Here is a 27,099-nt window from a genome sequence, read left to right as displayed (position 1 = left end):
ACCAGTGTTTCACACTGATAAATGCCTCCCAAACCTCAGAGCATGAAGTGAGAGTTCACAAGGTCAGGCACATTAATTAGCAGGACTCATTTGGATTCTGTATTCATCAAATGCAACAAGCAGCTATTCAATATTCGCCTGTTTGCACTATGCTAAGGTCTCTAATTCAAAGATCCAGACAGAAAAACAAAATAAAGCCCAAGAAAATAAACTAAAATAAACCGTCACCATCAGAATGTGCCTCTATGTAAATTAGGCGGCTATAAAGCACAGCAAAAGGGTCTGCATAGGCCTACAGCAGAGACAGTATGAGTAATGTGCAGGCTACAGAAGTGGGTCTGGCTGCAAAAGAAAGGAAAAACAAAGTAGTTCCAAGCAGAGACTACTTTTTTATGCTTTAACAAATTCCTCTTAATTCCTTTTGCTTAATTCCTTATTGATCTGTAATCCCCAGAGGAAGGACACAGCATTATACAGTACTTTTTCAGATTCTTTTAAACTCATTAAGTCTATTCCCATACTTAACTTTGATTAGTTTTACCTTCCTATATCTAAAATAAGCCTGTATCCAAAATCAGCAACATTTGATAAGTAAATGTCTGCATGAGTATATACAAAACTAGATCCAGAGACTGACCATGGTCCCTTACGTTTTAAGGGTCCTAGGTAGAAAGTACACGATGAAAGAGAAAATAGCACTTGTTTTAAAGCAGCCCATAGGATTGTAGTTTTTGACCTTGGCTACACAAATCACCTATAGGAATTCTAAATATCTGAATGGCTAAGCCCAATCTTAGACTCACTCAATCAGAATTGTTGGGGGCTAGATCTCCAGGCAACAGTATTTTTTCTGATATATGGCCAGGATATAGAAATACTATCAAAGGACATAAACTTCACAGCTTACAGAAGCTCTATCTAGGGCAGATCCAAAGCAGAAAGAAATAAAATAAAGACCCTCTATATTCTCTTTAGGTTTGGGGTAAAAGACCGTATCTTTCACCAAGAGCTTCCATAGGACAATCTTCAATTCCGACAATGATGATCCCACTGGGAGATGAACACAGAGATGAGCAGCATTTTCTCTCCCCCCTTTTCTCCATACCCTACCTGGGACTAGTCTGATGCCAACACCAAAAATACCAGAACTGGGCAAATACTCTCAATCTGGAAGGCCCTCAAATAGGTGACTATTGATTATGGGGCCATCCTGGTTTTTTAAGATCAGCTTCGGGGTTTTGATGAGATTTAATTAAGTTCTGGAAAGGGGAGCTATGTCAACCCTTTGGTTTAGCACTCTGATGACATATCCCTTGGACAAGCCTAATAATGGTGGCTTTTTTTGGACAACCCTATAAGGAATGGTAGATAGACATTCAAAGATATAAATGATGGCTAGAAATTGAGAGATGTTTCTAGGAGCTACCATTTTAAATCTCCTGAAGAAGATCAACATCCCCAAATAGCAAAGAGGTTAGGTGTCTTAAGCCACACCATTTCTTTGAGGCAGCCAAGCCTGTTCTACCCTAACTCTCTGTCAGCCTCACCTGCTCCAAATGGCAAAAGGATAGGGAAAGCATTTTACACACTCATCTAAACCATACCGAGGGTGTCCTGGCAGGAAACAGTTTTGCTCTAACCCACAATAAAGCCTGGGCTTTTTCCAATCATCCTCCCTATCTAACAAAGAAAGGCAGCAGAAACTTCCCTCTCTCAAGAAAGTCTTCCCTGATTAAAACCATAAGGCTGAATTCCCCCAGGGAGGAGGATGGAATTTTCTTATTGCAGATTATTGCAGGGACCCAAAAAATCTGTGCAGGCAGGGGCTAAGTGGCTGGGAATAAAGAGACAAGTCCAACATTTAGAATTATGAGACATCAAGAAAACCAGGTTAAAAAATTATCATACAGCCTGGAGAAGAAAAAACAAAAGCAATTACGACTGTACCTGAGTGACTTTCCCCCATAATATCCACAATTTCAATAATGTGATTATAATATTTTTAGGGTTAAGAAATATATTTTATTATATCTTTAAATGTAAATCCATTGCTGAAATTAACCATATCACTCTCCAAAATAAATAATTTCAGGAAATGCTCTCTATCATAGCATCCTTAGATAAAACACACACACACACACACACACACACACACACACACACACACACACACACACACACACATTATCTGAGTTATAAACAGCTTATACCAACCTGGCTGTCCCGTGCTGGGAATCCATGATAACCTGGGGTCAGAGGCTCGTTCTAAGACAAAGGAAAGAGAAGAAAATCGTAAGACAAAAGAAAGTGTTGCGAATCATCAAAATCATCCAGAATGATCAGACATAAATTCCTCCACCAGTTCCTAAGGTGTTCTACCTAACCATATACATCTCTCAGTTTAGCACGCATGATACCAAAAAAACAAATAAGAAACAGTATTTGCTTAGGAGCACTATTCATAAGCACCATGTTCCTCCTTGTACAGCTAAATCTGTTTCCTTCTCCGTGTATCTCAAACAGAGCGCTACTGGGATTTGGGACAGATCAATTCCTAACTTCACACCGTGGAACTCTAGTATGCCCGGCCCTTAACTTCTAAAAGTCAGTAGGCTTTCAGTGTCCTGAACACTAGGACAACCAAAAACTTCCACACATTTCCAAAAGTCCCCTTGTTAGGAAGGAGACAGTACCACCCCTACTGAGAACTGTCTCTTGACCTGGAGAAGTTTTAGTCCCTCCCCTCTATCAATCTGCTTTCCTTCAGTTCTTTTAAACCTAGATGAAAGTCTACCTCTGTTCCGGACTTCCTCTACCATCCTACATCATCTTATGAACTCAGGTGACTCCTAATATGTGTAGTAAGTTAAAATTTACTGGGTTATTTGTACAATTTACTTTTCATATTATTTATAATTTAATATATCTTCTTTTTGTAAAGGTGTTTCATACTGAGTGTCTCATCCTCACATTAACCATTAAATCAAGATCCCTGGGGCTTCCCTGGTGGTGCAGAGGTTGGGGGTCCGCCTGCCAATGCAGGGGACAGGGGTTCGTGCCCCGGTCCAGGAGGATCCCACATGCCGCGGAGCGGCTGGGCCCGTGAGCTATGGCTGCTGAGCCTGCGCGTCCGGAGCCTGTGCTCCGCAACGGGAGAGGCCACAACAGTGAGAGGCCCGTGTACCGCAAAAAAAAAAAAAAAAGATCCTTGAGGGCAAGAATGATAGCAAATAAAAGCTACACAAACCCTAATTTAATACAATGTCATACAATATGAGCACTCACTTATGGCTTACTTGACTCATTCAATTATTCAGTCAACATATATTGAATACCTAATATTTTCAAAGTAGTTTAGATGACTGACAGAGTAAGTCAGTAAAACAAGCCCCTCGCCTTCAAGGGAACTTTTAAATGGGAGGAGATACATATGCACACAAAGGTGTAAATGAGAACATAGTGCTTTCATAGCTTTTCCAAGGTGCTCAACACAGCTATCTGAAAGATATGCATCCTCTTATTCCATTCCTACTAGCAAAAGAGTAAGTTAAGAAGAATTTTCCTTGATAGGATCTTTGTTTATGACAAGAGTAAACCTGCCACCTGAGGGTACATCTGCTTTCATTACATCCATATCTTTGTTGATCATCGAAAGTCCATTCTCCTTTCAAAAACATGAAAGCCAGGTGTCAACTTAAGCTCCCTGCACAGACCCCATGTCTTGTTCATCATGGTTTCCCCACAACCTAGCACAGTGTCTAACACATGGTGGACATTCAGAAGAATGTGTAAATAAATAAATGAGGTTCAATAACCAGAAATTATTAGGCATTCAGTTGCTGACTCAGTCACAGACAACCCAAGTTCTCCTTTTTTTTCCTAAATCTCTATTTTGGACATTTATAAGTTAAGTCTCCCTAAAGAGAGTACACCAAAGATAACTGCCTTTAAAAATTATAGATGCCAAAATGACCCCGAGAAAGAACAAAGTTGAAGGACTCACATTACAAAGCTACAGTAATCAAGACAGTATAATACTGCCTAAGAACAGATGTACAGACCAATGAAGTACAACTGAGAGTCCAGAAATAAACCCTTGCAGTTACAATCAACTGAGTTTTAAAAAGGGTGCCAAGAAAAGCAATGTTAGAAAGAATAGCCTTTTCAACAAATGGTGCTGGGACAACTGGATATCCCATGTCAAAGAATAAAGTTGGAACTCTATCTTACACTATATACAAAATTAACTCAAGATAGATCACAGACCTAAAATCATAAAACTCTTAGAAGAAAACAAAGGATTAAACCTTCATGACCTTTGGTTAGGCAATGGTTTCTTCAATATGACTACAAAGACACAAATGACGAAAAATAGATAAGTGGACTTCATCAAAATTTAAAACTTCTGTGCTTCAAAGGACACCATCAATTCTGGGGATCTAATGTACACAGAGTGATTATAGTTAACAATACTGAATGATACACTTGAAAGTTGCTAAGAGAGTAGATTGTAAATGTTCTCACCACAAAAAATAAATTGTAATTATGTGACATGATGCAGGTGTTAGTTACAGCTATGGTGGTAATCACTTTGCAACATATAAATGTATCAAACCAACAAGTTGTACACATTAAACTTATACCATGTTAATGCCAATTATGTCTCAATAAAGCTGGGGAGGAAAAGACACCATCAACTAAGTGAGAAGACAACAGAATAGGAGAAAATATTTGCAAATCCTTTGTCCAATAAGGGGCTTGTAGTCAGAATATAAAAGAACTCTTAGAAAGCAACCCCAATTTTTAAGTGGGCAAAAGGTGCGAACAGGAAGTTCCCCCAACAGGATATATAAATGGCCAATAAACACATAAAAAGATACTCAACACTGTTGGTCATTAGGAAGATGCAAATGCAAATCAAATGAGATGCAAATGAGATGACACTTCACACCCACTAGGACGGCTCTAATCAAAAAGTCAGACAATAACAAGTATAACAACAACGTGGAGAGACTGGAATCTCACACATTGCTGTTGGGACTATAAAATGGTGCAGGCACTTTGGAAATAGCTTGGAAGTCCCTCAAAATGTTAAAAAAGAGTTACCATGTGACCCAGCAATTCCACACTAGGTATAACCAAGAAAACTGGAAACATACATCCACACAAAGCCTTGTACACAAATGCTCATAGCAGAATTATTTCACAATAGCTAAAAAGGTGAAATAATCCAAATGTCCATCAACTGATAAGTGGATAAGCAAAGGACTATATATCTATAACTGAATATTATTTGGCAATAAAAGGAATGAAGTGCTGATACAACAAAGATGAATTTTAAAAACATCATGCTAAGTGAAAAAAGCCAGAGACAATAGGCCACAAATTATATGATTCCATTTATATGAGATATTCAGAAGGGGCAAATCCATGGAGAAAGAAAGTCTATTAGTAGTTCCAGGGACTAAAGGGAGCGACTGCCAGTGGGAACTGGGTTTTACTTTTGGTGATGAAAATGTTCTGTAATAGTGATGATGGACTCACAACTCTATGATTTTGCTTAAAACCACAAAACACTAAAAACACTTGAAAAGGGTGAGATTTATGGTCTATGAATTATAGGTCAATAAACCCGTTATTTAAAAATAATAATAATAGGCAATGTTGGCTGGCTATTTTCATACAAATTTTTACAGGGGAGACACATGCAGCTTAGACCATAACAAAAAGAACAGGGCTCCTTCCAAAATCCCCAAGTGCCTTGTTTGTTCTGGAGTCTATACATTTACTTCAATACCACTCTCTACAGATTTTAACAATGATGATGATAAATGTGGTAATAACCACTAGATACTGAGCAACCAATCACGCGTGGTTTCAGGATGGAGGGGAGGAGTAAGAGAAAGTGGCAAGGAGAAGGAGATAATAAAGCACAGATAAAAGGTGGAAAAGTCAAACTTTCAACCCAGGTCTGTTGGACTCCAAAGCCCCTGTTCCTCCCGCTTTATCAAATTCTCTAATAACCATTCCATATTATTCCTTTACAGTAAATTTCAAGATTGTCTGAGGAAGGAATTATAGGATGAAGAAAGTCATCAAAAACACCCAAAAGGGGCTTCCCTGGTGGCGCAGTGGTTGAGAGTCCACCTGCCGATGCAGGGGACACGGGTTCGTGCCCCGGTCCGGGAAGATCCCACATGCCCCGGAGCAGCTGTGCCCGTGAGCCATGGCCGCTGAGCCTGCGCGTCCGGAGCCTGTTGCTCCGCAACGGGAGAGGCCACAACAGTGAGAGGCCCGCGTACCGCAAAAAAAAAAAAAAAAAAAAACACAAAAGCATCACTAACAAAGATTTGTCACTCCCAGAGACTATCCCATGTATAGACTATATTCTTGAGTTCAACAATGCAGAAAACTTTTTTTAAGGAAAAAAAAAAAGTACATTCCTACAAGCAAGTATTGTCAAAAACTTTAACAGCAAAGACAGATATAACAGGTACACAGAGATGTGCCAGAGGAAACGGACTTCCCCCTCCACCTGCTCAGCAAAGTAGTCCTCCTTTCTTCCCCATCGCTCACCCGAGGCTACCTAGAACTCTCCAGCACTCAGACACGAGCCGCCTCTCTCAAAGTGGACTATACTTAACGACAAAGGTTTGCTTTCGTTTTTAATTTTACCACGTATGTATCTGTCCCTTCAAAATGCATGAACTTTGCGTGTTTTTGAATTTTATAGAAATGAATCCTATTGTATAGCAATTTCCTTTTTTCTCATTTTATGAGATTTATCTCCACTTATGCATGTCACTGTATTCACTAATTTTGACTACTGCTTAATATTCCATTTTATGACTATGTCACAATTTATTTAAACCCCTCTTGTTTTCCTGTTAATAGATATTTAAATTGATTCCAGTTATACTCACAAACCACTGCTGCCTGTGAACATTCTTTTAGAGTTGAGGTATCACTTTCCACCCATAGACTGACAAAAATGAAAATGAAAATATGACAAATTGGCAGGAAGAAGAGTAAATAGATATCTTCACATCTAATAGTAGGAAATAAGCATATTGGGACTACTCTTTTGGAAAGCAATTTGACAATAATTATTAAAATATTAAATACTCATACCTTCTTGTAATTTCATATCTCTGATCTCTTTATCTACTCTAGAGAATCACCTGAACTTATGCTCAAAGAAGCATGTGCAAAGATTTTTCAATGCAGTGCTGTTTGCAACACTGAAAAACTAAAAAGCACCTCAATAATAGGGAAATAGTGTTATCAACTACTGTTGATATTGTTGACTATTCAACATCCTCTGTTAAACTGCAAGTGTTTTAAAAGGTAAAATCTCAGTGAACTATCTCAAGTCATATTAAATGACAGCAGAACAGTCGGTGTGCTATCCCTTTAAGTCACAATACAAAAAGAGGTATTTCTACATGCATATAGAAAAGTAAATAAATGCACAGAGAAGATCTAGAGGGATATACAACAAACTTCTAACAGTGGTTCCCTCTAGAGAGAAGAATAAGATCTGTGGAAGGTCGAGAGGGCATGCTTTATCTGAATTATTTGAATTTACAAAATGTAAAATTCATGTATTACTTAGAGCATAAAAAAGAACCAAAGAAGTCACTACTACCAGTGTTTTATAATGTACAAAACACCTTCACATAATCTTATTTAGATGCAGAAAATAGGTTTTATAACCCTCATTTTACAGATGACAAAGCTGAATTTCAGAAAGATTAAATGATTTGCTCAAGGCCAAATAGCTAATGATAGTGGCTGAGCTGCCTTCAGACTTAGGTCTTTTAACTCTATACCCAGTACTTCTGCTACTTCATGACAACTAGTTCAAACCAGTACTGGTCCTGGTAGAGATTACTATGATTGTCTAAAAACATGCAGATCTGAGTTTTTAATCAGTGTAGAAATAATAACTGAAGGTTATTATTTTTTTTAATTTTTATTTCATATTGGAGTATAGTTGATTAACAATGTTGTATTAGTTTCAGGTGTACAGCAAAGTGATTCAGTTATACATAAATAATTGAAATTTAAAGCAGACATGGAATTACAAGGCAAGCTAATGGAACAGATGGGACAGAAATCAGATGTGTTAAACTCCAAAGAGGAAAGGCAGCTATGCTGCTATAAGCAAGAGTTATTGACCTAGTAAGACTGAAAGACTTAGAAACTGACTGCCAAGGCACAGAAGCTGCTCAAAAATAAAAATAATATATAAGAAATAAAATACCAACCGTAAGAATTTTACTACAGAGATAGCAATGAAACCTGTTTAGAAGCTTCTGGTAAGTGAATGTGTGAAAGAGTAACAGAAGGATCCTTAAGTAACTAGAAAATACAGCAACTGTGATGGATCGTGCACATACAACGGACACTGAAGGAAGTGAAGAAAAATATTACCTGACATTTGTATTCTTCACTAGCTGCTTAGAAGCTCCCATTGCACCTATGTTTGAAAAATCCATTTACGCAGAAGAATCTTCATTCATTCAGTAAAAGTGGATTGAACAACTGCTCTATGACAAGTGCAGTGCTGGTATCCCTGCCCTTGAGGAGCTGTGAGTCGTAATAATTATAAAATAATGTGATTGATATCATAACTAACATCTATAAGAAGAACGACGGGACTCCAGAAGATCTTTTGGAAAAGTGTGTATGGGATTTGGGGGTGCGGGGGAGAGTTGAGTGGCTAACAGCCTCTAACCTCTTATTGGAGGACAAGACCTCCACACTGTGATGGATTGATGCATGCTGAAAAGACACAATGGATTTTAAAGCCACTTTTCTAAATGCATTCTGAAAATCATCAACATCATTTCTAAATGATTATTTAGATATACATAATGGGCCGATATATTTGCCCATTCCAAATGAAAATTACCCAGAATACTGCACCTGGGAGGTACAATAGAAAAGAACTGCTTCCTTAAGCATTTAAAAAATACAGTTAAAAGAGAGGTACTAAGAGGACTTAACAACACTGAAAATCAAAAAAGCCCTGCTTTCGGTACAGAAATATAGCAGTGATATAACATACTAGCAGGACTTCCCTGGCAGCACAGTGGTTAAGAATCCGCCTGCCATTGCAGGGGACACAGGTTCGATCCCTGGTCCGGGAAGATGCCACATGCCACGGAGCAACTAAGCCCATGAGCCACAACGACTGAGCCTGCGCTCTAGAGCCCGCGAGCCACAACTACTGAGCCCGCGTGCGGCAACTACTGAAGCCCGTGCGCCTAGAGCCCACGCTCCACAACATGAGAAGCCACTGCAATGAGAAGCCTGAGCACCGCGCACCGCAACAAAGAGTAGTTCCCACTCACTGCAACGAGAGAAAGGCCGCGTGCAGCAACGAAGACCCAACACAGCCAAAAATAAAATTAATTAATTTAAAAAAATAACATACTAGCTATAAATCCTAAGCAATATCAATAAAACACTAACTGAGGAGCCTAGGGAGCCTAGGAGCCTCTGCCGTCTCCCTTGGTTTCACCTACTTAACAGGTCATGTGTTCAGCGTCCAGAGATTTATTACAAAAGTATTTCTTATTGGCTTCCATCAATGATGAGGGTTGTTTAGGAGCAGGTGCAGAAAACTGGAAATGCACAAGGAAGTTACACCAAGCAATTAGAAAAAAAAATTTAACCCATCCTATTGTTTTTCTTTTGTGTCTAACAAAATCAAACCCATTTCACAAAATGGAAGGGGAAGAAAAATACTGAGAATGGAACAAAATAAATTCTTGCCACCATGCAATTTGGGGAGAGGAAAGTAAAAGGAAGCAAAGGAAAGTAAGAATGAAGATGTCCTCTAACAAACAAAGCTTGGGCAATGGTACAAGCCCAAATTTTTCACTGACTTACTCCCAACTGAAAATTAATTTCACATTACCTTACATTTAGCAATGGAGGGAAAGACTGATTTAGACCAAAATGGCTAGGGGGAAAAAAAAATCAAATAAAAAAAAATAAAAAGCAAAAGCAAATTCCCAGGGTATTTCATTACCTTGTTTTGCAGCCCAAGTTACTGTTTTTCAAGTAGTAAGCCTACTTTTGAACAGGAACATGGAAGGGAACACCACAGGAACTGAAGATGTACCTAAGTTCCCATGCTATTACGTACAAAAACAAATCCTAGCAACAAGTAGGGTCAGGAAGAGAGACTGCTTAGCAACCACAGGACATCATTCCGCATCCAAACCATACAGGGTTCAAGGTACCCAAAGATAAGAGGGCTTACAAGGGATATGAATCTGGTAGTATCTAACAACACAGGCCCAACAGAAGGTGCAATGGGTAACTGGTAGACTAAACTTTCACACTACAGTAGAATAAAATAAAACATAGGGTAATTCGTCCCACCTCCCCACCAAGAAAACTGACAGACAGTAGCTCTTCGTTACACTCACCACTTCCACCCCAAATACCCCATCTTTTTTTTAAGAGACAGCTCACTTTGGGGGTGCTTTATCTCAGCCCTAAGGATAGCTGCTGTTACAAATTAACTTTATACTAATGATATATTATCATCTATCAATCATATTATTACATTATTTTATATCTATTGTATTACATCTGCTATTCCTTAGAGTTCTCTTTACCTCTTACAATCCAATCCCTTATTAATTCAATCTGCTGTTATAGTAAACAATTCTTTATGTTAAATTCCTTGTCTAAATTACTTATAGTCTCTTTGTCCTGATTGGACCCAGATTGGTACAGATGAGCTGAAACAAAATGCTAATAGCCACTTATCTCACACAGGGCAGTCATTGTGCTTCATGTTTTCTATACGTTATCACTTTGTATTCTCACTAAAACTCTGTAATATATCTCTCAATATTAAGAAAACTGAGGCTCAGAAAATGATGCAATTTGTCTACAATAATGCAAATCCAGGTTGGTCTGATACTCAAGTCCCTGCTGGTTCCCTACTATAGCATTTATTTTTCTTCACAGAACCTAGCAACACTTTTTAAAGAACTCAACATCTATGTACGGGAAAAGAATGAACAAAGCAGTCCTGGCTGCTATACTTAGAAAGGGCAGTTTGCTGGTTGGCCTTGACTGGTGCCTGGGAACTTAGATATCAGGAGGGTTCTATTCCCAGAACTGGTAAGAGTGGCTCACTGTGCCTAAACTGTGCAAACAATACGGTTTATGCCGAACACTGCTTTCCTCCTGGGAGTCTAGAATTTGAGCATGTGCTAGGTACAGGGTGCCTACGTGAACAACCCTTCCCAGCCGTGCCCCAAAAAGAAAATTTCAGCGCTAAGCCTGATGAGCTTCCCTGGTAGACAACACTGCCACCACTGGCTGAAGGAAGTAAGCACACCCTGTGTGACTCAACTGCAAGAGAACTCTAGGAAGCTGGAGACTGATTTCTTCTGGACTTCACCCCATGCAAATTTTCCCTTGGTGATTTTGCTTTGTATCCTTTCACTGTTATAAATCATAGCCATGAGTATGTCTATACAATGAATTCTGTAAATCCTAGCAAATCATTGGAGCTGGGGTAGTCTTGGGGACGCCCCCCCAATACTGCTTATCACATGCCAAGTATTTTATTAAATGCAGAGGATACAAAGATGAATAGGGCCTTTGCCCTCAAGGAATTTTACAGTCTATTTAAATTTCCCTTCTTTCACTTCTCTGATCTTCACTTCTTAGTCTGTTTGCCACTTAAAATAGATTAGATACATCTCCCTAAGCTAAATTTCATTCTTGGCGCTGAAATGATGCTAAATATTTAATAAGTCCACCAAGCAAAATCTGAGATACAAAGCTCTAATAAACTCGAAGGCCACACATATTTTCTCTTTACTTTCCCCATCATATTGTGTTCCTCATTAAAAATAAATTGACCAACTCTTGTACACTGCTGGTAGGAATATAAAATGGTGCAGCTGCTAAAGAAAATAGTCTGGTGGTTCCTCAAAAAGTTAAATATCGAACTACCGCATGGCCCAGCAATTCCACTGCTAGGTATATTGCCCAAGGAATTAAAAACAAGTACTCATATAAGTACTTGTACACACTATGCAAAATAGCTGAGATGTGGAAATAACACAAATGTCCATCAATGAACGAATAAATAATTGTATACACATACAAAGGAACATTATTCAACTTTAAAAAGGAACAAAGTGCTGATACATGCTACAACATGAATGGACCTTGAAAACATGATGGTACATGAAAAAAGCCAGACACAAAAGGTCTCATATTGTATAATTCCATTTATATGAAATACCAAGAATAGGTAAATTCATAGAGGCCGAAAGCAGATGGAAGGAAAGGGAAATGGAGGGTGACTGCTTAATAGGTATGGGGTGAGAAAAGTGTTTGCAACTAGATAGGGGTGGTGTCTGCACAATACTGTGAATGTACTAAATACCACCAAATTGTTCACTTCTAAAAGACTAATAATATGTTATGTGAATTTCATCTCAATAAAAACATTTTTTGAAAAGCAATGCAGTATACAATATGGTGATAATGATGTTATTTGAATGGGTTCTTGTAGCTTGAAATAAAATCATCAGTGACTACAACAGATACGGATTCAAAAAAGTGCCACACCTCAGTATATACCCTGGAAAACTATTTGAAGACTCAGTGGTTCTAAGCAATGATACAAATACTGATGCCGTAGAGTATGTATAAATTTTCTTCCCAAAACCATAGAAAATAAAATGTTTCTAAATTATTATATAAGACTTTGAATAGGCATGTATGCATAAATAAAATCAGTATTTTAAAGACATTTGCCTATTTCATCAACATCCCTAAAAATTTATATATTTAGGATGGCTTGTCCTTTCAATGGAAAACAACTTAAAGCCTTATATACAGAGTTTCCTCATATTCAGGCATTTATAGCACATACACATAACTTTTTTTCCCTTAAGTCTAAAAGGATGTTTCCCAAAATGTTTAGTGTTTATGTCTTGGTGTTGAGTTTGGGTTTACAGAGTGACATACATTTTTTTTTTCTTTTGCCTATCTGTATTTTCTAATTTTTCAACAACGAATACATATTGTTTTCACTTAACCATCAAAAATTAGGAATAATAACAGTACCTTCTCAAGGATGCTGTGAAGATTAAATAATACACATAAAGCCCTTAAAACTATATTCAGGATAAGTATGCAATAAATATGAGGTAATAGGGGTAATATTATATTTCTGTTTTTGTAAATATTTTTCAGCACACATATCTTTCATTACCTCTGGCAAAAGCATTCACCTTAATCCAGGCCTGGGTCATCTGAGTCAAGCCTAAATAACTGAATAATAGCTTCTTAGCTGGTCCAGCAGTCTCCATCCACCTCTTCCCAATTTTCTTACCAGGCCAGGGTAATTCATCAAACACCACTCATATCACTCCCATGCTAATGGCACTCCATTGCTTACATGATCAAGTTCCAAACACTCTAAATCTGGCCTCACCTGGTCATTCCCTTTTTCTCCCCATTTATTTATTCCTTCAACAAATATTTACTGAAGGACATTCATGTGTCTGGCACTATGGCAGAAATAGAAAGACAAATAAGTTACTGATTCTTTTCTTCAGGAACTCATAGTCTAGTAAGAGAGACAGGCATGTAAATAAGCACAACATGAATCATGCAATAAAATGTAAATATAAGGTCCAGAGGGAACAAGTGTACGAAGTTGATAATGCAGTGAGAAAGGCATGAAGAAATTACAAACACGGCAAGTCATGGGAGGCAAGATCTGGATGGGGTTTGAAGGATAACTGCAAATAGCTAATTTCCAGATCTAAACTTCACTCAATTTACTTCGCATCTTAGGGTGTTCTCCCACATCAACTCAACTTTAGTAAAATCTAGCGAAGTGCTACCTGCCTTCACAACGCAATTCTTGTAACTCTGGCTCAGTGTATTTTCAAACTGAGTCAAGACCCATTCATGACTGATTTAATTTAAGAGATCTCAATCATTATTAAAAAATTAAAAAAAAGAGAGCAGCAGCTCTCAAACTTTCGCGTCTTAGAATCCCTTTACCCTCTTAAAAATTACTAGAGATCCCAAAGAACTTTTGTTTATGGGAGTTAATAAGGATTAGTATTTGCCTATTAAAAACTGAAACTGCGTAATTTTTAAAATATTTGTTAATTCACTTTAAAATACCAATAATAAACCACTATGCTAACATAAAACATTTTATGAAAATTAACTATATTTTATAAAACAAAAAATTTAGTGAGAACAGTGCCATTGTCTTACATTTTGTTTTTGCAAATATCTTTCACATCCCACTTAACAGAAGATGGCTAAGATATCTGCTTCTGCCTTCAATCTGTTGTGATATGTTATTTTGGTGAAAGTATATGAAGAAAATCTGGCCTTCCACAGATATGTATTTGGAAAAAGTAGGAGTACTTTAATAGTCTTTTCACATATCTATGGATATTCTTCCTTAATATTATACCAAAACTTGAAAAGTAACAGTTCTGTAAAAGTTAGTTGCAGTGTGACATCTGAAACCATATCAATGAATTTTTTTCATAAGACCCATTGGCCTGTCCTGCATTTTGAATGAATTTTCACCTATCATGATTACGTAACATCTTGCATTGTTTGTTTATAAAATACTGGTTCACTAAGTCATAAAGATCTTCTCAATATTGACACATTTCATTATATAATATCAATGAAACTGACTTTTTTCGCCCCTCCTTTAAGTACAAGGGTGTGGCGGTAAAAAAAATAATGACTACCAGTACAGTTTTGTGCCGGTGCCTTGATTCACTCTAGGACGACCCATCATTGCTAACACAACACCAGTGCAAATGTCAACATAGTAGGAAAGGCAAAAAACATCTTAATGTTATGAAAAGAGTTTTGACCTTGAAGACCCCCCTAAAAGGTTCTTGGGTACCTTTGTGGGCGGGGGAAGTGAGGTCCATAGACCACACTTTTAAGAATCACTATACTGGACTACAATAGAATTTTTAAACAGAAAGAAAGAATCAAGTACCTCACGTTTAGTAAGGGTAAAAATTATTCCATGAAACGTGTTTTGGTCACATATATACAGATAAACATCTAACTATACACTAGGTTGTCACATAAAATGGATCTCTTATCATGGGTCATAGTCAAAATCCCATGGTCAAACAACCCTTGTATCGTGATATTCAGTTGAAACTGCTCTTTCACTGAACTGCAGACTTTAAAAAAAAAAAAGATACCTCTTTATTAGCCTCAGAGTATAAAGGAAATATATCCCAAAAGGATAATTCTGCAACATTCCAAAAATCCCTCCTAGATAGGCTAACATGTTAACCCTTTAGCCATAAAGGTCAATACAGACAAAATAAATTTTACTTTAACTGGCATATATTTGCTATTTCAATTTAGCTTTTAAAACAGTCTCATCACTCACACTGCTATTCAACATGATTTCAAACGAGCTCTGTTGCTATTAGCTGAGTGACTGAGGGCAAGTTACTCAACCTCTCTGATCTATTATTCCTATACCTTGCAGAGATGTTAAGATTACGCATAATATATACAAAGCACCTAGGAGTGTACCCACCTTATAGAGAGGAAAGCTATTATTATAACAATTTTTATTATACGCTTTGAGTTCACAATCCTGCCTTATCCCTCAGTCCCCTAAGATTTATATGGCTGAGTGACAATGGGCCTTTCTATCTCCTACTCCTGCTGTTGCTTCCAATGCCCTACTTGCTACGATTGCCAATCCTCTGACCTAAACTCTCTGCCATCTACTTCTGGTGTCCCCAGAGCAAGTCCCTGAACTTCCCCTTATCATATTAATTCCCTGGTCAGAAAAAAGATAATGCTCATTACAATTCAAGGATCTTCTGATAAATGCCATGTTAATTCTTGCTTGCAACTAGTCTAGAAGACTTTAAATGAAATCATATGAATTCACGGTGGGTTTTTTTTTAAAAACGGCAATTTTTTTAAAATACAAATTAATTTTCTAAAACATATGGTCAGCTTACTAAGAATTCATGAAAGGGCTGCCTCTATCAGATCTCATCACACCTAATTCCTATACCAGCTCCACTATTCAACTCCTGTAGTTCTTCCAGCCCTCTTAGATAGTCTCCATTAAGTAAAAGGCACTTAACAGAAAAAAGTGGCAAAGAAAACTATACGTACGGTTTTCTGTAGTACAATGAGATGCTCGAGATAGCTGAAAGAAGGGCAAGAGGCAAGGAAACTACCCAGTGAGAATGGTGTTGGGTCTCGACTGGTGGCCCTTTCTGAGGGAACAGAACTACTACACAGATCATCACTGAAAGGGGGAAGGGGGCGGGGGAGGGGGGAGGCACTAATGTGTGCAGACACTGCAATGTGCTAGATACTTCATGCACATTATTGCATGGTCTGGGTATTATTTCCGTTATCAGCTGAGGCCACTGAGACTCAGAGAGGTTGAATGACTAGATCAAGGCCAAACAACTAGTAAGTGGTAGAGGCAGAGGCACAATTATAACTCTCTTCTTTCCGTTAAATGGTACACAGTGACTTAGTCCAGAAAAGCACTTATCCCTATAGGCTAAGCAACAGGGAAGGGAAGTGCAGGCTCATCTACACACTGGCTTAGCCTGACTGTTTCTCTTCTACCAATGGGAATAACTGAGAAATAATCCATCTTTAACCTGTAGTTATCACCCAATTACTCCCACTGGTAGAAGAAAAGCAGTGTTCCTTAAACTTTAACATGCATACAGGTCACTGCAGGGTATCTTGTTAAAAATGCAGATTCTGATTCATTGGGTCTGGGATGGCACCTGAGATTCTGCACTTCTAATAAGATTTCAGGAAATGATGACACTTCTAGCGCTTGGGCCATACTCAAAACGGATTACACACAGCGGTTCCCAAACCTGGCTGTTCATCGTAATCATCTGGGAATCACTTAAAAATTATAGATTCCTAGGCCCCTCCCTCCTGGACATTCAGGGTGTCTGAAACCTTCTACCTCATAATTCTGTGATTCAAAGAAATGTATAATTAATTATTAATGACAATAGCCAAAGGAAACACTGATTGAGAACATACCAAATGTCTAAGTGTTTTCTGTATTAGTTTACTTTCCCTCAGCACCACACTGTAAGGTTGGTACTTATAGCACTATCATCCCCATTTTAGACACGAGGAAACCAATGCACCAAGAGACTGCTACTTGTCCAAGGTCAGTCACTGAGCAGCAGAACAGGGGTGCACGCTTGAATCAATCTGGTTCCTTAGTCTGTGCCCTCAGACACATCACAAAATGCTGCTTCGATCACCCAATGGTAATGTCACTGATTTTAACAAACACAGTTGAACAAGTAAGTCCACATGGGTCACCTCAGAAGACTGTGCCCTGAGAAGGCTATGCTCTTATTCCTCAGATGTTGCCATCATTCATGCAGCCACTGCTAAACTACATAATCTAGGAGCTCTTGATCTGAAAATGAAAATGCCTTCAGAACCTAAACCTATGACTTTAAATATCTTTAACTGGGACAAAAGCTCATCATTTGAACACAGATTTGATTTTTTTGACAACCCCAAATCAGGAAAAGCCAGTTCAAAGAAATCCAGTGTCTGATCAAGCTAGGTATTCTTTTTAAATAAAAAATGTGATGTTAGATATTAAAAATGTTGTCCTCATCACTCATCTCTGAAGCTGATTCCAAAGGAGAGTTCTTTATGTTTTGCGCAGTGGCTGTATCACCAGAGTCAAAGTGACTATTTTGAAGGACAATACTCATCTGGATGCACAGACTGTTATATTTGTTTTTAAAAATATTAGCCCCTCACTCATTCCAAAAGAAACACATTTGCCCTTCACTATCAGTACGGGCACGCACGCATATGTTCAGAACAACTGTCCTGAAGCATGCAGTTCTCCTTTCTGCTGCAAAAGCAATGGCTTTGATTTCCTTCCAGATTTTTTAAAAATAAAAAGTGTGCTTTATTTATACACACCCATCCGTAGAAAAATAAATATAATAATCAGGCATTAATAAAGCATTTAACTGCATGCAGCACCATAAAAGGCATCCTACAAAGGCAACTATATGTCCAAAATAGGTGCACAAATACCCTCACGTACAGAGGATAAAGGCACACACAAATACTACAGGGAACATAACTCTAGACAGGTATTATATTCCTACATCTGGATTAGCTCCTTTGTTAAATGAATACATCCTTTTCAACAAAGAAAATATTCTGCAAATTCAGAATGATTTACAGATTTTTAAAAAGCAGGCATTAACGCAGATCAGCACGATTCCACACAACCAACCTCTGTGCTTGAACTGGACTCCCCACACCTTACTGAAGCCACAATTCCCCTGCACAAACTCCCATCCACCACCCCCCACGCACACCCAACTCCCCACCAACCTCACAGGGGTTCCTGGGCTGGTCCATGGAATCTGATGACATCACTCTCTCTTCCTTCCTGGAATTCTAAACCCTGCTGCTCTCCCCTTGCACACAGCTACCATCTCTATGGCAACCTCACCTCCTCCTGCTTCCCTATTGGCTTCATGGAGCAGGATACACAAAAAGGTTTTCCGTTCTCCCCTTACCACCCGCCCCCAAAAAATGATGCTTTCAACAGGAACCTGAGCTAAATTTAGCTACTTGGGATTCAAAGTCCTATGACTAAGAAAACAGAGAAACGTCCTCCTTCCTACATTCCACCCTTCTCTCAACCCCACCCTAAAGTGGCTGCTTCACCTCTTTCTCTCTGGCCCCCAACCCAAAGCAGTATCTGCTGAGCATTAAAAACATCTGACTGTTCCACATATAAGGCTGGCACACAGAAAACTCTCACACCCTCCTCTCTTCCCAATAAGAAAAAAAAAAAAAAAGAACAAAAATAAAAGTACGCACTGGTCAAAAAACCAGTTAGGACATGTTATGGGCTGAGCATCGGTCTTCTGCTGTTTCTTTCCATCTCAAGCCAAGGATTGGAAACTCCATGCCTAAAGGCAGAATTCCTAAGTCTCCAACCACTCAGAAGACTGGATTCCCTCGCTATTTGCTTGATATTATTTCCTCCAGCAGAGGAAAAAAAGGAGGAGGAAAAGGGGAGAGAAGTGAAGTTGAAAGACTGCACACTTCAGTGACCAAACATGCTAAGCCTAGAACCACAAATCCTGGGTCGAATTTTCCATCCCAGAGACTGACCTGCTATGTAAACTAGAGCAAGTTCTGACATCCCTCATCTCAAAAGCAGCTCCCACACAGGGATGTTATAAGAATTACTGACAAAATTAATGTAAAGTAGTTTAAGTCCCTTGGCCAAAGGGACTGAATAGAGTAAGCTGACATCATTAGTAGTGAAATTCCTGTGGATATTAACAGAAATCAATAATCCACAGAGGAAGAACATGAACTTCTAGAAAATGATCCCTCCATACTCATTAGATACGGCACAATGTATGCATACTTTCTTGAACCACAGATAGTTCCCCCAAAGGTGTCTACTTCTAGTAAAATCCAGCTAATCTTTGACTAGTTCTCAATTTTGGAGCTGGCCCTATCTTTTCTTTGCTTAGTCCTAACTCTAATTTTGAAACTGCTACTCATTCTCCCTAAATGACTCAATATGGACCAGGGTTTCATTTTCCAGCTTGGCTGCCCATTTCTAGGGAAATGATTTTTTGTCAGAGCCATATTTGATAGCTGAACACTGAGTCAACCCAGTGGCTAGTCATATATGACTCTAAAGGACAAAGCATCAATTGTAACCAAGTAGGAAAGGCTCCAAGCAGGTCAGAGCCTTACAGTATGAAAGGGGGTGGATTAAAATAAGACACACCCAGGAAAACTGTATTTTGGGTTTGCAGGGCAGAGACTCAGCTCCAGGGCACCAACTCTCCAGTGAAAAAATAGACATGAAAGGAAAATAATTTTGTACGATAAATAGTCATTTGCCCCAAACAGAATTTAAACAATATGGAACATTCAGCAGAGTCAAAATGCCCCACCAGTTAACATACAGGCATCCAGACTAAGCTTCAGAACTGCTACAGAACACAGCAAAGGATGCGGTATTTGCTAATAAACAATGGAAACTCACATGGAGGGGGGCAGTCAGGGGGAGGAGGAACACAGCATGACTAGCCCATCTCTGAGGTTTGTACTTCCTCATTTCACTCCACGTGGACTCGTGACAAGCCACTCCTTGTGTGAAAGCTTTACTGTGTACACCACTAATCAGACGGTTCCACAGGCTAACTAAGATGAACACTATTCTAAAAGTTCTCCTCAATATTCTTAAACAAACAGAAGGTCAGTCACCTTATTCCACAATGGGAAGACTGAAGCACAGTTCCCAAGATTGCCCATCCAATCAATTATGCAGCTTGACTTACATTAGTTATCATTATGACATCTATCAAGAATGGTCTGGACTACGTGGACTACTGCAAATAAAGCTCTATTTACCCACTCCTTTCATTCAAACACACATTAAGTGTACTTACTATGTGCCAGGGGGTTTATATGGGTTGTCATTAATTCTCAAAAATAAAACCAAAAAACTGCAACTTGCATATATTCTTACATCTCTTTGCAAACAGAGAAACAACAGTTCCAGAGATGTCAATGTGACCACGGTTATATAATTTGTTATTTAATTTTTTTAAAAGCTAAGATTCTAACCCAGATGTGTTTGGACTCCAAAGCCTGTGTTTTTTCTGCTTGGCCTCCCATTTACAGACAGTTGGGGTTGGAAAGAAACAGTCAGAAATCACTTTGTATCTGTGATTTCTTATGTCATCAATAAAATACAGGTTGCGGGACTTCCCTGGTGGTACAGTGGTCAAGAATCCGCCTTCCATTGCAGGGGATGTGGGTTCGATCCCTGGTCGGGGAACTAAGATCCCGCGTGCCCCAGGGCTACTAAGCCCATGTGCAGCAACTACTGAGCCCATGTGCTCTGGAGCCTGCACGCCACAGCTAGAGAACCCAGCCCGCATGCCACAATGAGGAGCCCATGCAGCCAAAAAAAAAATTTAAAAATAAATAAAATAAAATACAGATTGCTTGACATCAAGGTCAAAGTCATACTTTTTAGGTATACTAACAGTTTTAAACGCTGAGCAGGCACTCAATACTTATTAATTTATTATCCTAATCCTATTAGTCTAAACTTCTGGACAAATGGCAATGATTCTACTCAGATCTTTTAAAATTAAAATTGGCTTGAGAAATTACATGCTGAAGTGAAATGATAAAACTTCAGATAGCATATTCTGGAATTAAATTTTATAATATTTGAGATGAACAAAATTATCACTGTCAAAATGCCTACACTGTCCCAGTCATAAGGTCCTAATGCCTACACAGTCTCATCTGCTGATTTTAATCCATAAACCCTGTGCAGTCAAGATCTGTACATTAGATTATTTATGATCTCACATTCTGCACACAGAATGAGAGCATTTCAAAGTATTTCTCCAGAGATTCCACTAATATTAAATCAGCTATTAGAGGACCACGCTAAAGAGGCCAAGGGCTCATGTCCGATACCCATGTAAACCAGTTAGCATCCCTCCTGCCTACTGCCACAATACGCCCCCTGCTGTAAATACATTCCTGGGTTTACTGAGAAATTAACACAAAGTATCACTTCTGAAAAAATTTAGAATATATCTACTAATATCAACTATTATCATCGACTTTTAATCCGTAGAAAATAGCTATTGTTTTTTAGAAAATATGCCAAATCATTCATACTTTCTTTCAATATTTCTTGAATACCTACCACATGCCAGCTGGTATGTCTCAAAAGGCGAGCACTGGAGGCCAGATAAACACAGTTATGTGTAGTCTGTGATATGGCAGAGTATACAGGTAGAGTGAGAAGACACAAGAGGAATGGCTACCTCTCAAAGGTATCGTGGAGAATGAGCTCCAGGAGTTTACTGAGGTAAATGAGGCAAGTAAGGGCCTTCCAGGGAGAGAGAACGAAGATTTACGCAGGTATGGTCAGAAAACAACATGGCAATCTTAAGATGACTTTCAAGAATTTTACTAAGGCCAGACTGAGAATTGAGAGATATGACCAGTTGAGAGAAGTCAAGGCCACATGATTTTCTACCTCATCCAGGTTAGGTTTTCCTAAACTGCCTTGCTTTGAGTTAGATTTCCATAGAGTAAGGGGGAAAATTTTTTTAGTATCATGTGAAGAGTTCCTCTCTTTATAGTTTCCATGATAAGAATAAAGGTCAATAAAAAGCCTCTCCACAACAAAAGAAACTACCAACAAAATGAAAAGTCAACCTACTGAATGGGAGAAGATATTTGCAAATCATATATCTGATAAGGGGTTAATATCCAAAATACATAAAGAACCCATACAACTCAATAACAAAACAACAAACAATCTGATTATAAAATGAGCAGGGGATCTGAATAGACATTTTCCAAAGAAGACCTGCAGATGGCCAACAGGTACGTGAAAAGGTGCTCAACATCACTAATCATCAGGGAAATGCAAGTCAAAACCACAATGAGATGTCACCTCACACCTGCTAGAATGACTATTATCAAAAAGACAAGAAATAACAAGTGCTGGTGAGCATGTGGAGGAAAGGGACCCCTTGTGCACTGTTGGTGGGAATGTAAACTGGTGAAGCCACTACGGAAAACAGTATGGAGGTTCCTTAAAAAGTAAAAATAGAACTGCCATACGATCCAGCAATTCCACTTCTGGGTATTTATCTGAAGGAAACAAAAGCACTATACTAATTCGAAAAGATACCTGCATGCCCACGTTCATTGCAGCATTATTTACAACAGCCAAGACATGGAAACAACCTAAGTAACCACTGATGAATGAATGGATAAAGAAAATGTGGTATATATATACAATGGAATATTATTTGGCCATAAAAAGAAGGAAATCCTGCCATCTGCAACAACACAGATGGACCTTGAGGGCATTAGGCCAAGTGAAATAAGTCAGACAGAGAAAGATAAATACTGTAAGATCTCACTTATATGAGGAATATTAAAAACAACAACAACAACAAACAAAGAAACAAAAAAAAAAAAACCCCAAACCCTAACAGAGAACAGATTGGTGGTGGCCAGAGGTAGGGATTGGGGTGGGGTAATGGGTGAAGGTGGTCAAAAGGTACAAACTTCCAGTTATAAAATAAATAAGACATGGGGGTGTAATGGACAGCATGGTGACTACAGTTAATAGTACTGTACCATATATTTGAAAGTTGCTAAGAGAGTAGATCTTAAAAATTCTTACCACAAGAAAAAAACTCTGTAACTGCGTGTGGTGATGGATGTTAACTAGACATATTATGGTGACCATCTGCAATATATACATATATTGAATCATGCTGTACACCTAAAACTAATGTAATGTTGTATTTCAATTATATCTTAATTTTATAAAAAGAATAAAGGTCAAAAGGAGGTGCATTCTTCTGAAAATGAAGCCTTTAGTGATGGAGAACATTTAATGAAGAGGTTTTTCTATCTGCAGAGCAAACCCCAAATTTGCTACGCAGTGAGGCAGAGTGAAAGTTTCCTTATTCTTCTCAGAGAGCTAGTTTAAAAAGTGATCAGTGGAGTTTTTTTTTAATCACTTTTCTTTTCCAATGGCTGTCTGAAACTCTTAGTGTGTTGAATACTTGACAAGCAAATTTACATTAATAAGAGAAGCATCTTCATGCCCATACGACATCTCTAATATACAAACACATAAATGTATATGCACGCCCACATCCTACCAGCTTTGACAGGCAAAGGATTAGTACATGCATCAGAGGAAAAGCTATCTATAGGCTTTTCACAGGAAAAAGAAAATCTAATTTTTAAGTAAACTTTTTACAGAAGTGACTATATATACAGAAATGGGAAAAAATCAGAAGTATACAACTCAATGAATTTCCACAAAGTGAACCCCCCATGTAAAGCAGCATCTAAGTAAAAAAAGAGAGAGAAAGAGAGAGAGAGAGAGAGAGAGAGAGAGAGAGAGAGAGAGAGAGAGAACACTATCAGCATACTGGAAGCCCATCTAGGGCGTTTGCAAAGTCACTCCTACCAGCTCACAGTAATGACTTTAACACCATAGATTCATTCTGCCTGTTTTTAAACTTCATGTAACTGAAATCACACATTATATACTGTACTTTTGTGCTGGCTTCTTTCGTTCCACATTACATTTGTGAAACTGACTCATTTGTTGAATACAGCAATGGTTCATTCACTGTTATTACTGTAAAGTATTCCATTTTATAACTATAATTTATTGGAAAATATTCCAGTACTGCTGAAAGGCAACTGTGTTATTTCCAGCTTGGGGCTATTACTAAAAATGCTGCTACATACATTCCTGTGCATGTCTTTTGGTGCACATACGTACACATTTCTGTTGCATATAAGCATGAGTAGAAGTGCTGGTTATAGGGTACACTTATGTTCAGCTTTGATAGATACTGCCAACTGCAGATTTTCCAAAGTTGTACCAACTTACATCCCCACCAGCAGTGCATGAGGGCTCCTGAGGGGGGTTCCTGATGCTGAACAACCTCACTAACACCTGGTAGCGTGTGCCCTTTCCATTTCAGTCTTTCTGGAGTTAGTGTAGTAGTATCTCACTATGGTTATTTGTTTTACCTGATGATTAACGATGTCGACCACTTCTCATCTTTTGTGAAGTACCTATTCAAATCTTTTGCTCATTTTTTTTTTCTGGCTTGTTCAAAGATTAATTTACAGGACTTCTTTTATATACTGATTTGAAGGAGTTATTTATGTATTCTGGATCTCAGCCGGATACGTGTATTGCAAATATCTTCTCCTACTCTGTGGCATGCCTTTTTATTTTCTTAATGGTGCATTTTAATGAAAAGATAGCCCTAATGCTAATGTAGTCCATCTATCATTTTTTTCCTTTATAGTTATTATTTATGTCCTGGTTCAAGTAAAGAATACCTTGAAGATATTCTCATATGTTTTCCTCTAGAAACTTGAATAAAGTAGCATTTTAAATACATATTTAAAAATTCCCAGGCACACCATGTATGTGTCTATAAAATGCACAAGTGATGTTTTCCTCCAAAAAACAGATCAACCAACTCAACCTGTGAGTTACACAAGATCACACTAAATTAACTGCACTGAGCACCTCTCATGTGCCCAGGACTGTGTTAGGTGCTACAAGAGATAAAAGCGATATATAAGAGGTGATCCCTGACCTAAATGAATATTGACCTTAGCTGACAGCATAACACTTAAATATTAATTGTGAGGATTTTGACCTCAGAGCTCAAAAATAACAATCCTCTATGACTCTCAGCTCTCCAAGCAAATTTCGACTTCAATAAGGAACAGCAGGACAAAGGCAATACTTTATTACTGGTACTGCTTCAATACACATATCTAAAAACCACATCATTTACCAGTTTTCAAAAGAGTAGACCAAAGACCTTAATAAGGTAACAGCTACAAATTCAGTATTTTATAGTTCAACTACCTAAAAGAAACAGCCGAGACCAGAAGTTATGCAATTTTTCCCAGAATAAAAAAATCTCATTCTAGGTACAGAAGAATGTGGCAGAGAAGGGGAAAATATCAATATATATATGCATACACAAACACTCTCACACACCCACACAACCCTACATTTTTTTCCTATATGTTTTCTAATTTTCTTGCCCATAATTACTTAACCTTTTCTTCCTGGTCTTGGGGAGAAAAGTTACTTAGAAACAAACAAACAAAATGCCAAGCCTAAGAAAGAGTCCCAGTGAGTTAGGGATCTAATATATATGTGACCCCCTTTATAAAGATAAATCTAGGGAAGGTCATTTCCAAGATGAGAAGCTGAAGTGGTAAAAGGAAAGACTAGCCATTAAACCAATTTAGATGAGCAGAGAGTTTTTAAACCAGAGTCATCGTGTTTTCCTTATTCTATTTTGTAACAAGCATTAAAATAGAATTGTGCTACTCTTCTAAACACGTAGAACAGGAGGGAAAAGAATAAGTCTACTAATTTTAGAGGTCAGGGTGGACCAGATGCTTCAGAGCCTGGGATTCTAGGCCTTAAACACATTTTCTGAAATGATGCAAGAATCTATTAGTAGAGCTTAAGTGATGACCTCAAGCTAAGGTAGTTTACTGATTTGTTACAAGAAGAGAAGAAGCCTAAGGGATTAAAACTCTTTCATCTAGAAAATTTTCCAAGTCTCTATTCTGACCCAAAATAGTAGGCAAAGGGTTGGCCAACTAAGAATTAAGCTTTTCAGCAGGAACCATAATTTCCCATGATATTCATTCAACGAACTTTTATGATATGTACACCTACTAGTCTAGGTACCACATATACAGTATGCAAAACAGACAGTCCCTGCCTTCATGAAGTATAGTCAAATTAGGGAAAAATATTTTACCAAGTAAATAAGCAAATATTTAGTTGCAAATCACAATAAATGTTAAAAAAAATTGGCATAAATGTACTTTAGGTTAAAGAAGGCCTCTTTAGGAAGATGACATCTAAGCTAATAGGAAAACAATGAACGGAGTAATCCTAGTGATCCCAACCAAATATGTCTGGTTGATTCAACCCTATCAATTCCAACTCACTTCTTCCAAGGTCTACAATGTCTCCACCCCCAATCTATCCCTACATTCTGAGCATTGTCTCTGCTCAAGCACATCAGCAAGGTTTCATGGTATGGCCTGCCTGAACTAGGGACTGCAACTGGGTACTTCTCGTGCTAGAGCACTTCTAGTATTTGACAAGTGCGTACACCAAAGACAGCAGAGAGCCAACAAGGTGAGCGGAGGGCTCAAGGGCCCCTCATCCAATCTTCTTCCACTCTGCTTCAGAAGACAAGGAAAGGTGTCTATCCGCCTCTAAATCAGAACCTCTGCTTTCCTGCCATTTCAGAAGCAGCTTTTGTACAACTGCATGTGAATCTACAATTTCCCCCAAAAAAATTCCAATTAAAAATAAAAAGCAGCTTTTTAAGACTCAAGGCCTCGGAGAACTTTATTCCTACACAGAATTTTACGTAT

The 27,099-nt window shown here is 38.3% G+C and overlaps 1 protein-coding gene across 20 annotated transcripts in view; it reads right to left on the bottom strand.

Annotated features, from left to right (window-relative positions):
- The window catches only part of RBFOX2 (RNA binding fox-1 homolog 2), a 261,511-nt gene that overhangs the window by 182,179 nt on the left and 52,233 nt on the right, over nucleotides 1–27,099 (bottom strand). For 19 of the 20 annotated variants that reach the window (XM_060306880.1, XM_060306881.2, XM_060306882.1 and 16 more), the window contains exon 2: nucleotides 2,215–2,265. In XM_060306880.1, coding sequence (XP_060162863.1) covers nucleotides 2,215–2,265 — 51 coding nt within the window. Of the gene's footprint in view, nucleotides 1–2,214; nucleotides 2,266–18,444; nucleotides 18,550–27,099 lie in introns of those variants that run through there. The other variant, XM_060306883.1, reaches the window with a different exon arrangement.

Source organism: Globicephala melas, chromosome 10 (assembly GCF_963455315.2).
Source record: "Globicephala melas chromosome 10, mGloMel1.2, whole genome shotgun sequence".
NCBI lineage: Eukaryota > Metazoa > Chordata > Mammalia > Artiodactyla > Delphinidae > Globicephala > Globicephala melas.
This window is presented reverse-complemented; position numbering and strand designations above follow the sequence as displayed.